The sequence below is a fragment of the Anopheles ziemanni genome, chromosome 2, assembly GCF_943734765.1.
Source record: "Anopheles ziemanni chromosome 2, idAnoZiCoDA_A2_x.2, whole genome shotgun sequence".
Taxonomy (NCBI): Eukaryota; Metazoa; Arthropoda; class Insecta; order Diptera; family Culicidae; genus Anopheles; species Anopheles ziemanni.
In genome coordinates this window covers 88956786-88968995 of record NC_080705.1, presented here as the reverse complement: position 1 = coordinate 88968995, position 12210 = coordinate 88956786, and the positions used below count along the sequence as shown (strand labels likewise).

Sequence of the window (12210 nt, the reverse complement as noted above, 5' to 3'; positions counted from 1 at the left end):
GTACCGTGATTACCTCCAGTTTGCCACATACGAGCATCGCAATGTCGACGCGGATATGGGAAAGTGTTCCATCTAGGGGAGGAAGGCGAAGGTAAATGGTGACAATGAAGTGATCAATCGAACGGATCACTGCAGCTAATGAATAAATCTCGGCTAGACTTAATGAGCTAGCACAGCATTGAATCGAGGATCTTCGGTGACAAATATTTAACCCGAAGAGCCCTCCAGATCGAACGGGGCCGATAGCTGATTGCTGAACGAGAATCAACAAAGAAAAAGGGAAAACAGACACCCTTCGGCGCGTGGCGTGTGGGAAGTTCTCTAACGGTTCCACCGACCCTGACCGTAGAAAATTGGTGAAAACGGATCCACCGGTGCAAGGTCAGAAAGATCAAAGGGCTCACACGGGCCAACGTCATCCAACGAGGGGATGGTTTTCCATGTGTCACACCATATGTGACACCCCATCAAGGCCACCTCGTAACACCGTCGCTTGCAGACATAGCGTTCCCCTTCCGATCTCTCCAGCTTTCGTGCGCCAGTTTAGTCGGCACGAGATTATCACACGTCACGGCGGGCCCAATGTTTGTTTCGCCGGCCGATGCTAAATTCAAACACTAAACGAAACACTAAATGACTTTTATGGTAATGCCTTGTTTGAGTTATCTATGCGCCGCGCCGGTTAGTGTGGAACATTCCTCCCCACTTGGGGAGATTACATCCAAATCATCTCCGTCGTTAGGTATCCTGTGCAGTTTTTGACGCCGGCTCGCTTTATTGTTGGGTCGAATAAATTGTTACACTTTGCCAACGAAACGGTCGAATTGAGGTCTATTATCTTCGCCAGGGGAAGGTTCGTCTCTTCTGCGACGACAATCTCCTTTCACCATCTCGTAGGTGTGAAAAATGAAACGATTTTCAGAAATGCGTATTTCGTACTGCATTCGACATTCAGAAAACTAAGTGTAGCTTGAGAAAACTACTCTTGGCAAAAGGGTGTTGTACGGCGGACAAAGTAATCAAATGTCGTTTGTTGCTGCACGCATGAAAACTGGTCGGTACGAACTCGAGCACCACTCCACGATTCTTCCGTGCAGCCGGCTACTAGTAACACTTTTTGACGATCCCGACGACGAACCGTACGCCACTTGAGATGCACAATTAAAACATTGAGCAAACAGCCGAGTATCGTTGGCGCTCGGGTTAGGAAAGCAGATGTCAGTACGCGTGGCTCTAAGGGCAGCATAATAATGTCATTAAACTTGACTCCAGAGTGCTCCACAGAAGTGCCTCCCTTAAGGTCATCCCCAATCGATACGATCGACCGCGTAGGGCGACCACATGAGGACACGCTTCAACCCTTTCGAGTGCTAACAAATTATAGAGCACACACACACGGGCCGACGAACGATTGCGAACGCGCGGGTCCTAGTCCCACTTACAGGACGGAGGCTTGACAAGCAGGCCCCCGGTTCAAGCGCTGACTACTCGTAACCTCACGTAATGTCGGATGTTCTGGCGATTCCTCGCTGGGCCATCATGTCACAGTAACCATACCTGATAGCCCTACGTCCATATCGATATCTGCTGTAGCCTCCATCCATAAGGAGCGTAATCGATCTTCGCACATTGACCGAGTTCGGCGGCATCCCCATTGCCATAAGCGTTGCTGCATGGGAACAGACAAACATACGCACGGGCGCATTTTCCGCCAGCGGCGGGTGCAGATGCAGCCTCCACGCGTGCTCACTTTGGGAAGATGTTCACGCGCTCACGATCAGGAAGACGTAATAGCCAAACGGCGGACGCTACACGAGAGACGAACGTTTCTTGTATGCAGTTTCGAACCTTTGCTTCCTCGACCAAAGGCCACTACCTTGTGTTTTGCGATTTTTTCCTTCTCTCTTTCCCTTTGGCTACCTGCTCCATCTCTCTCTCCCCTTCTTTCGCTCGCTATATCGATGCGCACGCGGTGGGTTTTGCACCGTAAAGCATAACTTTTTAGCATAGATGAATAGTAATCATCCCCCACACACGACGTAAGGGAGCACCGCTGTGGCAAATGCACGATCCGACCGACCGCCCGTTTGCTACGCCCAAAATGTGCCATCGGACAATGAGCAGGGATGAGTGTTATATCACCGGATTGAGGCCAGTGTCGCAAAAAAACAAAAATCAAAACAAGAAGAAGAGAGACGCAAATTGCGCCCCAATCGATCCTCCGAAAAGGCACTATGCTAATGAGACATATTTTTAAAATGTAACATATGGATTGAAGCGAAAGATGGGACAGACATTTGCGTGGCGGGAAGTGATGCTAATGTTTGCTTGCGGGATGAAGCGGTAGATGGGCCATTTCGAATTCCCAAGACAGTTTAAACTAAACGCAGGTGGAATGGTACGAGCGGTTGGTCAACGACCACAGTCCTTCGAGCTACTGAGCTCGAGGGCTTTTTGGCAATGCTACAACAATCGGGGAAGACCAAAAACCACTACCATGTTGTACCATTCATGGACCACATCAGACGTTCGTAGACGTATCATTACCATACCAAAATGTTCGCCAAAAAGTCCACCCCAAACTACCACACAGATCAGGTCATTATTTCCTGTAATTCAAGTTCAAACAGTGGATAAATACGCTAATATCTGGGCTCTGACACTGTTTGTTTGTGTTGTGTGTGCTCAGGCACTGCTACTTACCGAGCTGGTACATCCCAATAAATAAGCGTTGACTAGCCAGGGATATTAAATCGTGATGCACAGCGGACAATTACGATCAGTCTGTTGATCAATGGTTATTCGGCTCGTGATGGTCAGCAAAGTTGTTTTAAAAAACGAATTGCTTATGACGTTGTCCTCTACCAAACGTAGAAGGAATTTTGTATTCTACATTTATATTGATTGGGCCCAACTAAGCAAAGTATAAATGGTTACATCAATCTCCGTTGCACGTCTCTTTTCAAGGAACGTGTCTTTTCAATAGGCGAATATGGTAGAGAGTGAAGGAGAATGATAGATATTCGATACTTAACTCGCATTTTAGCACCATTTACACACTTTTTTTTGCATAAAAACATTATCTCAGCTAGTATTGTGAGCCTCTTTCATTTAAAAGGGTCGTTTTTAAATTTTTGTTTCAAGACAAACAAATTTGGGTATCTCAACTGTTATTTTGAATTGAGACCAAGGTTCCTCGAACAAAGCGGTACATTTTGTTTTCAGCTTTGTCCAAGAACCTTGGTTCTTCAACACGTAAACATAACTTTTTTTATAATCAACCGTCATCGCCAAGGTTAGTGATGGGAAACCCAATCCCTGTAGGGATTCACATCATACGAATCAAAATTGGTCTAAGATCCAGATAACCGAATCCCAATCCGATTCTTCTTCTTCAACGCTGGGCATAACCAAGCTAGCCCGGGGACATAGACCTTTATAGCGTAAAGTACACACATCGGAGTTACATCGACTGGTAGCGGGGCTAATTTAACTCGAATCGTGTCTGCAATGGGATTCAGAATCAATTCAAGTCAGAATCGAATCAACCCGAATAGAGTCCGCGAAGGGATCGAGTCTTCGATTTAGCCAACACTATAGCTGTCAGTTGTTGGGTTCGACACGTTGACGAGACTCGAACGTAGTGCTTCAGCATCCAGAATAGTTTACGAAAAACACAAATAAATTCTATGGCATCAAGTGGTGCATGAATGAAAGTGGCCAATTTCGTCCACCGTGACTTCCGTCAGGCACATCCCGCTGTAAACAGAGCGCAAGTGACCATAGAATTTTCGCCAACCCGACGGACAACGCCAAGGCCCGGCAATAATGGGCGGGCAGAAATTTCAATACGATGAAAGCGGTGGAACGTTTTTCTACTTTATCCTATCGTTCCTGGCGCTGATCCTCATACCGGCCACTTTCTACTTCTGGCCGCGCAAGAAAAAGGAAGGTAAGAACGAGCCATCCGGTGCATCAGGTGATATTGTAGCTCCGAAATGAGCCTCCATAGACAATCTGTTGATTGTACGCATCCGCCAGCGTACCGTGGCCTGCAAAAGCGGGCCAAAGAAAAGTACAGTTATTTGACTTTGTTTTCTTTTCTGCGCTCGGTTCCGCTTGATCGCGTCTGCACTTTCTTTTCTCTCGGCCGCGAACAGCATGAGTGGGTAAAGAATGTGCTAATGCTTGGCGACAGTAAAAGTGGAACTTTCTAAAAGGGGTTCGAAAAGTATCATGCCATTCTGGAATACTGAGATACCAAAACGAGCACCGACAATTGTGTAAACAAATGACTTTTATCTCAAGAACAATTTTGGACATAAGTGTGTACGTTTCATCGGAAAACTAAAGGAGGTCAGAAGGAAACATATTATTTACGCCACATTTATAGCCTTTCCATGCATAACATATTAAACCCTCCTTAAAGATGGATAAAATGACGACCAAAGTTCGCTTACGTGGTTTACGCGTGTTAAGTTTCTTCTTCCCAGTACACAATTGTTTAACATCTACGTCACGCTTCTGATTTGGCGACAAGGTTGAGTATTTAGTTCCGCATGCAAGTACCTTGCAGTAAAAAAGAAGCAATGCAATTTGTTCGGAGCCGTTGTTGGAGGCATACCACTAGATTTATTTCCATTCTATTTTTTCATGGCATACTTTATGATTCCGTTTCTTTCAAATACATTTTAATATCTCCTCATATTCCATTGCAGATCCAGTATCAAAAGATGAAAACTGCAATTGCGAGAATTGCCTTAAAAAGCGTGCCGCCATGGAACATTCGGATCCGTACAAGGGCACGAAAGAGTTTCTGGTGAAGCTAGCAATCGTAGCCGGATGGGCGCTGCTAATATTCCTCACCTATAAGGTGTCCCAGTTCGACTACGAGATGTCCAACTTTGACCCGTACGAGATCCTAGGCGTACCGCTCGGTACGTCCCAGAAGGACATAAAGAAAGCGTACCGCACGTTATCCGTGATCTTACATCCGGACAAGGAAACCGGCGACGAAAAGGCGTTCATGAAGCTTACCAAAGCCTACCAGGCGCTGACGGACGACGAGGCACGCAAGAACTGGGAAAAGTATGGCAATCCGGACGGCCCGGGAGCCACCTCGTTCGGAATTGCCCTCCCATCCTGGATCGTCGAGAAGGAAAACTCCGTGTGGGTGCTTGGACTTTACGCGCTCGTGTTCATGGTCGCCCTACCGATTGTGGTCGGCACGTGGTGGTACCGGTCAATCCGCTATAGTGGCGATAAGGTGCTGCTCGATACGACCAACATGTACTGGTACTTTTTCCACAAGACGCCCCACATGCAGGTGAAGCGTGTCATCATGATCCTGGCGGCCAGCTTCGAGTTCGAGAAGCGCCACAACAATCAGGTCATCGAGCGGCAATCGGACAACGAGGAAGTCCCGTCTCTAATTCGCCAGCTACCGTATCTGAACGAAAAGTGCAAGGAACTACCGTTTTCACGCAGCTATTCGTTGAAAGCCCGTGCCATTCTGCACGCACATTTGACCCGAATTCCGCTCAAGGAGAGTACGCTCGAGATCGATCGCCAGCTGATTGTACGCAAATGCCCCTACCTGATTCAGGAAATGGTTAGCTGTGTGAGCCATCTCATTATGTTGGCCTACGCGAGGAAGAGTAAGTGTTTCAGCTCTAAAACTATGCAAATGCTTCCAGAAGATGACTAAGGCTCGTTCACTTTTCTTCACAGTTCAGAGGCTTCCATCCATTGAAACGATCGAAAACTGTATGAAATTGTCCCCGATGATCATGCAAGGGCTGTGGGAGTCGAAACATCCACTGCTGCAGCTGCCACACATGACGGAGGAACTGCGCACCCATCTGTCGCGAAAGTACAATGTCCGCAACATGCAGCAGCTGGCCCAGCTGAAGCAGGATAAGCGACGCTCGGTAATGCGACACCTTACCGACGAGCAGTACAGCAACCTGGTGAAGGTACTCGGCCGGATGCCGCTCATTGACTTCAACATGAAGTGTGAGGTGGTGGACGATGAAAACTCAAACGTCGTGACGGCCGGAGCGATCGTGACGGTTACGGTCGAGCTGGTGCGACGCAGCATGTCGGAGCTGTTCGGCGACTCTACGGCCAAGGAGAAGCAAGGAATTACGTACGTAAACGCCTTCAACGGTATTTTCATTCTTACAGGAACCAAATTTTGGTCAAGCTATAGTACAGGAGGCATCTTGCGGTTTTATCATCTTTTATGATAATCGAAGTTTTTCATTATCGTTTCACTGTTTATAGCGAGAGCAACGACAACGGTGACGGTGGCGAAGGTGATGCCGATGGTGAGCTGGAAGGCACAGACGACCAGAAGCAGGACCTAAAGGTAAAGAAGCAGCCCACCTGGCAGCCAAAGACGGCGAAAGGGGCTCACAAAGGCAAGAGCAAGGCAGCCCAAAAGAACCGTCGGTTAGTAGCGGCTGCTCAGGCCGCAAATGCAGCAGCGGCGGCGGCGGCGGCAGCAGCAGCTGCAGCAGCAGCCCAAGCGCAAGAAGAGAAGGAAAAGGTATTTGCTAAGACCGATAACACAACATAATCTCATTTTAATCACCTACCCGTTTTCATGTTATTCTTTTTTTTGCAGTCCGTAAAGAGTGGTGACGGAAAGGAACATGGTGACGAGGCGGAATCGGATGCGGAAAGTGGTGCTGAAAGCGACAATGATGCGAGCGAGGCCGCAGCCGATGATGATGATGAGTGGGAAAAGTATGGACCACGTGGCACAGGGATAAGCGATAAGGAATTTACTGAAACACGTGTCTCCATTTTGATGGTATTTGTAGGTTCCAGCAAAAAATCAACAAGCGAGAAAAACTAGAAGGACGTTCCAAAGTGTCTCATCCCGTGCATTGTCCACTGTTTCCTGAGGTATGTATTGTAAACTACGCAGCTTCACGCTTAACTTCAGCCTAACAGGCTGTTCATATGTTCATATCGCTGGCTATTACCTATCATAGCCTGCTGAGTTTAACGAGTCGCTTGTCTCCGACAATGTATAATAGAAAAGATTCATAGATTAATGTTGGAACGTTTGTTTGTGACCATTCTCCGTTTTTTCCCCCGTAGGAAAAGCATGAATACTGGTGGACATACATTTGCGATCGGAAATCGCACACACTGCTCACGGTGCCGTATCACGTGACGAACCTGATCCACCGCGAAGAGGTACAGTTGAAGTTCACCGCGCCAAAGTGGGCCGGCATGTACGTGTTTACCGTGTGCCTGCGGTCCGACTCGTACTTCGGCATGGACCAGCAGCTCGACCTGAAGCTGGACGTCAAGGACCCGGCCGCCATCCCGACCGAGCATCCGCAGTGGGACATTAGCGAATCTGAATCGGACCATAACGAAATGCAGGCGAACGATAGCGAATTTACCACCGACTCGTCGGACGGTGAAGACGAGGAGACGAGGAAACGGACAGACTGAGGGGGCTCGTTTCAGCGTCCGGCGGGTTTCATCCATCGCATTTGAATGGTGGTATATTTTTTTGGGCACTATCTCGAGGCATTGGGCTAATGTTGGAAGATTCGTCAAAATACATGTTTTGAATGTCCTAAACGAATACTTCATTTTAGAAAATATACGTAAGCATTCAACAGTTTTGGGCTGAAATCAGTGTACGAAACAACGACAGACTTGGACATATATAGGACAAAAAAAAAAACATTGCAGGATTTCGGAAATCGCACACAATCAAGTTTATTTTAGTTAATTATTTCAATTCAATCTAGCCAAGCACGCTACTTTGCGTTGGCCACGTGTTGTCGTCATAATCCATTCCTTTTGAAACTGTTTTCGTCATTTCCCTAAAACAAAAGGAACAGTTACAGTTTGTTTGCAAAACAGCATTTGTAATTTGTATTAACTCTCCTGCGCAAGGAAGGTGAAGAGAAAGAGCAAGTTGTGCCTGTTTGTGGATGGACAAAACAAAATTTTCTCGCTTTTTTATTCTTTTTGCATTAAAAATTTAAAAATTTAAAGAAATCGATCCTCTCTTTGTATTGGCAAGTGAAAATCAGCAGCACTGAGGGACAAATGGACTGAATGTTGAGAAAACACTATCTGGAAGTGAAGCGGTTCGACGCAAAACTGAGGAATTGGGAGGAAAAGAAGGTTGACAACGTAAAAGATTGTTTATATTTGTGTTCCTCTGGAATAAAAGAAGGTACGGTGAAATTATAGCACCCTTGGGTAGTATGAAATATACAAAAATGTGCAAACATTGTGCGTGTTTCTCCACATGCATGCTTTAAATTCCGAAAAAATATTTATTATTTCTTTATAATATTTTTATCATCCGCCCAGTAGGTGGAATCGAACCACTTCGATGCTAATCGACTACAGGTTTGAAGCCTGCACCCTGGACCACCAAGACTCAACTGGGCAAGGGCGCCGGCTAGAGTCTGGTGTATATATGCCAAATGGTTTACATTTTAGTTCTAGCGATGGATAATATGCACTGACTGTTGTAGAGTTCTGCGATTGATACTGTTTTTGAATTCAAATCAATCGTTTTAGAGAGATTTAATTCCGATATTCCATTCTAACTAAACTATTCTGTTCGATTTAAACCTACCATCGACCTGCTAGATAACGTAAAAAGATGATGATGAAACAAAAGAAATCAGTCATAAGAGAAGTATTTTACAAATAGTTCGTTTATTAACTGCACTTTTCTTAAAGAATGATCACTTTACATAATGTTCCATAACCTTCCTCGCTGGTTGCATCGTATTGTCATCGTCGTTTTTGTTTTGTTTTCCTCGGCTACGAGTCCAACCAATATTGGGTAAATGCGGCCAGAAACAATATTCCAAACCACTTTGTTATGCCTTTATATGGTGATTTGTAGAGATCGCCTTCCGTCGACAACACGAATGTGTTTTCAATTTCACCAGGTCATTGTAGTATTGCTCCCCTGTTTAGTACTCAGTCGGTTAGAGAAAGGGGTTATCTAATCGGAAACGTTCAGCTACCGAGGCGCATTCTATCCCATTTTTTTTTATCGCACACAGTCCACCATCGTTTCGATGTTGTTTTGTTTATTAACTCCTCTGCCTAACGCTTATCGCAGCTTACATTCCTGAAACCATTTTTCGACTCTCACGGCACGCGAATCAAACAGTGGTACAAGAAGCGTACGGGCAGTTTAAACTTGTCACTAACATATCGAAGTACAAAATAGTTGTAGTTTCTATGAGATTGTTCCATTGAAGCATTGTAGCACCCCTCACGAGAGGAGTGAAAGAGAACGGTTTTTCGGCCACATTCGGTACTTCATGGTGAGTTTGGTTTGTTCTTTGAGCAGTCTCTGAGATTTTCTTTCAGGTTGACAAGATAGTAAGATCGTCCCACTTTTCCAGTCCAGGAGATGGTGCATCCTCTCGATCGTGTGCTCAAACATAGTGATCGACCTGATGATGATGATGATGATCATGATGAAGTAGATGAGTTGCTAGTGGCGTACGGTACTTATTTATTCTTCCTGCTCCTGCTCGGCCAGCATGGGATCGTCAGTGTCGTCGACAAGTTTGCTCGAGATTCCATTCTAACGGGGCATTGGAAAAAAGAAACAACAGTTTCAAATGAAGATTAATGCAGCTAAAGATGTTCCACAGCCCAAAAACACAAGCGAGCGATTAGGGATAGGACTCAACTTTACGCTACAAGATTGTGGTTAGTCGATCACGTGTTGTCATGCATGTATGCACGTGATCGTAATGGAAAAGTCTGATCCATGTGCTTCTACGAGATATAAAGGTTTTCTTAGCACCTGCACGAATCATCCTATATAAAAGGCAAACTCTGTGAAATGAATTCTGCTCAAGCAACCATAACACTTAATTTTATATGAAAAAAGGAACACCACCGGACCTCTCCAGCGTCGTCGTCGGCAGGTTGTGGATCGATCTCCTCCTCCTCCTCCTCCTCCTCGTTCTCCTCTTCAGCTACCGCCTCCTCTTCGATTTCGATCTCTTCCGCGTCCTCACTTTTGCCGGCCAGAGCGGCGGACGTTTTAAGCAGCTCCTGCTCTTCGTCGTCAGCCTCCATCTCGGCCGCACTCGGTGGTTCCTTTAAAGCATATACCACACACTCAGATGATGCACAGACAAGCACGCTTAATTTGGATACACCCAAATGAAGCGAATGTTTCCTTCACAACTTGTATTGTTATTACCAGCAAACGGAGGATCATCCGTGTTACTAGTTAAATCTTAAGAAATGTAAACTTTAAAAAGGGCTTAAATGACTTAAATATAAAAAACAACAACCATGCACATGCAAACAAATACAGATCATGGCGCGATAGTTGAAGCACCCTAACAGAAATATTAGGCAATCAAAGATGTGAAAAGGTTTGCTTCTATACTATTTTGCGTCATTAGTTTTTGTCGAGGATCTTTTTTTCCCTTTTGCTGCTTTTTTAGTTTTACAGTTCCTGTTTTTGGATAATGAAATGTTTTCGATAAAGTGAAACAGACAAAGCCAGATAAGCCGAACAGAATTTTGAACGATAGGACAGAATAAATGATTGTGAGTTACTTGGATTACCGCAAGAGAAAGACGTAAGAAATGAATACATAGAATACGAGGATATTTGAGAAAAAGGCCAGCCTTGAATAGCCGTAAATACACATTGCGTGCTAGAAAAAACATTAAATATTTTTTTAAATGAAGCAGAAATAAGATGTGCAGCAAATTGCACCAGTTGCAGCCAAACTCGATCGTTCGCGATTGTGGTAGAGAAAGAACATCAAGCAGTACAGACTATAGCAGCAACATAGAGAGAGAGAGCCCATCGAAACGAAGATAAGGTATATCATATGTCTCTCAAACCTCCACGAGGGCAACGCTCGGTGCTGGTGTGCTGGAATTATCATTGATACTTCCGCTTTCCTCTGGTGATAATGATTCTTCTACCACGGATCTCGTCGTCGTCGACTCCGGATCATTTTTGGTATCAATTTCATCTCCGTTGTCTTCTTCGTTATCGGCAGCTTGTGGTTCCTCGAATGCTCTTGAGTTTTCATCCTGAAGGATATTTTCCTCCTTTTGGTTTGATTCCACCGTTGCACTCGACGTCAGGTTGGTTAAATCCTCCGCGTCGACGGTACCACCATCCTTACTTTTTTCTTCATCCAAAGAAGGCAAAGGCTCAACTTCCATAGAATCGTCCTTCGGCAGTGCCTTTTTCTCCCGTTCTTCGTCGGTCGTTATTTGTTCCTGATTTGCATTCGTTTCATTTTCAACCTTACTGAAGTGATCCGTGTTTTGGGAATCCTGTTCATCTTCCGATGTGTCCGATTCGTCCTCATCTTCAACAGTAGCTTCCGTTTCTTCCTCGCCTAAACTACCACTTTCCTTCTCGTTCGTGACCTCAGCATCTGTGTCCTTTTCATTACTCACTGCAGGGATTTCGTGCTGTTCCTGATTGATATCTTTCGAAATAACATTTTCTTCTAATTTTTCATCATTACTTGTCGCATCATCGTCGTCAGCTTCTGTGGGCTCCTTTTCATCTAAGAGTGCCGTGTCTTTTGATTCAGTGTTTACCTGACCGTGTTCAACATCTTCATCTTCCTTTGCTTCCTGACTGATCGAAGTGTCCGCATCAAGAGCCTTGGAAGTTTCCGTTGATTCCACCACGCTACTTTCAATTCTCTGTGCCGGTTCTTCCGTCCCATCTTCCGGGGTTTCCGCCTCCATAGTCTTATCATTTTCGACCAAATTTTCCACTGAAAGCCTCTCTTTTGCTTCGTTTTCACCATCGTCGTCTTGCTTCGTCGAGGGTTCACCAAGCGTTTCGTCTGCACCGTCGTCTGCCGCCACCAGCGTGTCCTCTGCTGATGTTTCCTTCTGTTCCGTCGCGTCCTCTTCCGCTAGCGGTGTCTTCGTATCAAATCCAACCAGCAAGGATATAATTTTGTGTCCCCGGGCCAATGGGTGTTTCATTTTTCAGGATGGGTTGATGTTGTTAAAGATGGATGGACCAATGTGTATAATTGTGTGTGTGTACCATGACGAAATGGATTCCCGAGTGGGATATACAGAAAGAAATAAGAAAAGGATTAATTATGGGGTAATTGCGTGCATTACTTTGTGTTGCAAATCGAATGGAGCGTGTATATGATACTGTGATGAATCATAGGAAATATTCTCGAA

At 45.3% G+C, this 12210-nt stretch overlaps 2 protein-coding genes and 1 non-coding gene across 3 annotated transcripts; 1 reads left to right on the top strand and 2 right to left on the bottom strand.

Annotated features, from left to right (window-relative positions):
• The first annotated feature begins 3634 nt into the window (after positions 1-3634).
• LOC131283167 (translocation protein SEC63 homolog) lies at positions 3635-7902 on the top strand. The gene is made up of 7 exons (XM_058312750.1): positions 3635-3952; positions 4719-5657; positions 5731-6148; positions 6286-6550; positions 6629-6750; positions 6828-6912; positions 7111-7902. The coding sequence occupies exons 1-7, from the start codon at positions 3829-3831 to the stop codon at positions 7471-7473; spliced, it is 2316 nt and encodes a 771-aa protein (XP_058168733.1). The 5' UTR covers positions 3635-3828; the 3' UTR covers positions 7474-7902.
• A 443-nt stretch (positions 7903-8345) lies between these two features.
• Trnastop-uca (transfer RNA opal suppressor (anticodon UCA)) lies at positions 8346-8432 on the bottom strand. The gene has a single exon. It is a non-coding gene; the product is annotated as a tRNA-Sec (tRNA).
• A 2446-nt stretch (positions 8433-10878) lies between these two features.
• On the bottom strand, positions 10879-12000 carry LOC131294690 (glutamic acid-rich protein-like). Its single transcript, XM_058322734.1, has one exon. The coding sequence runs from the start codon at positions 11998-12000 to the stop codon at positions 10879-10881; it is 1122 nt and encodes a 373-aa protein (XP_058178717.1).
• Between the last annotated feature and the right edge of the window lie 210 nt (positions 12001-12210).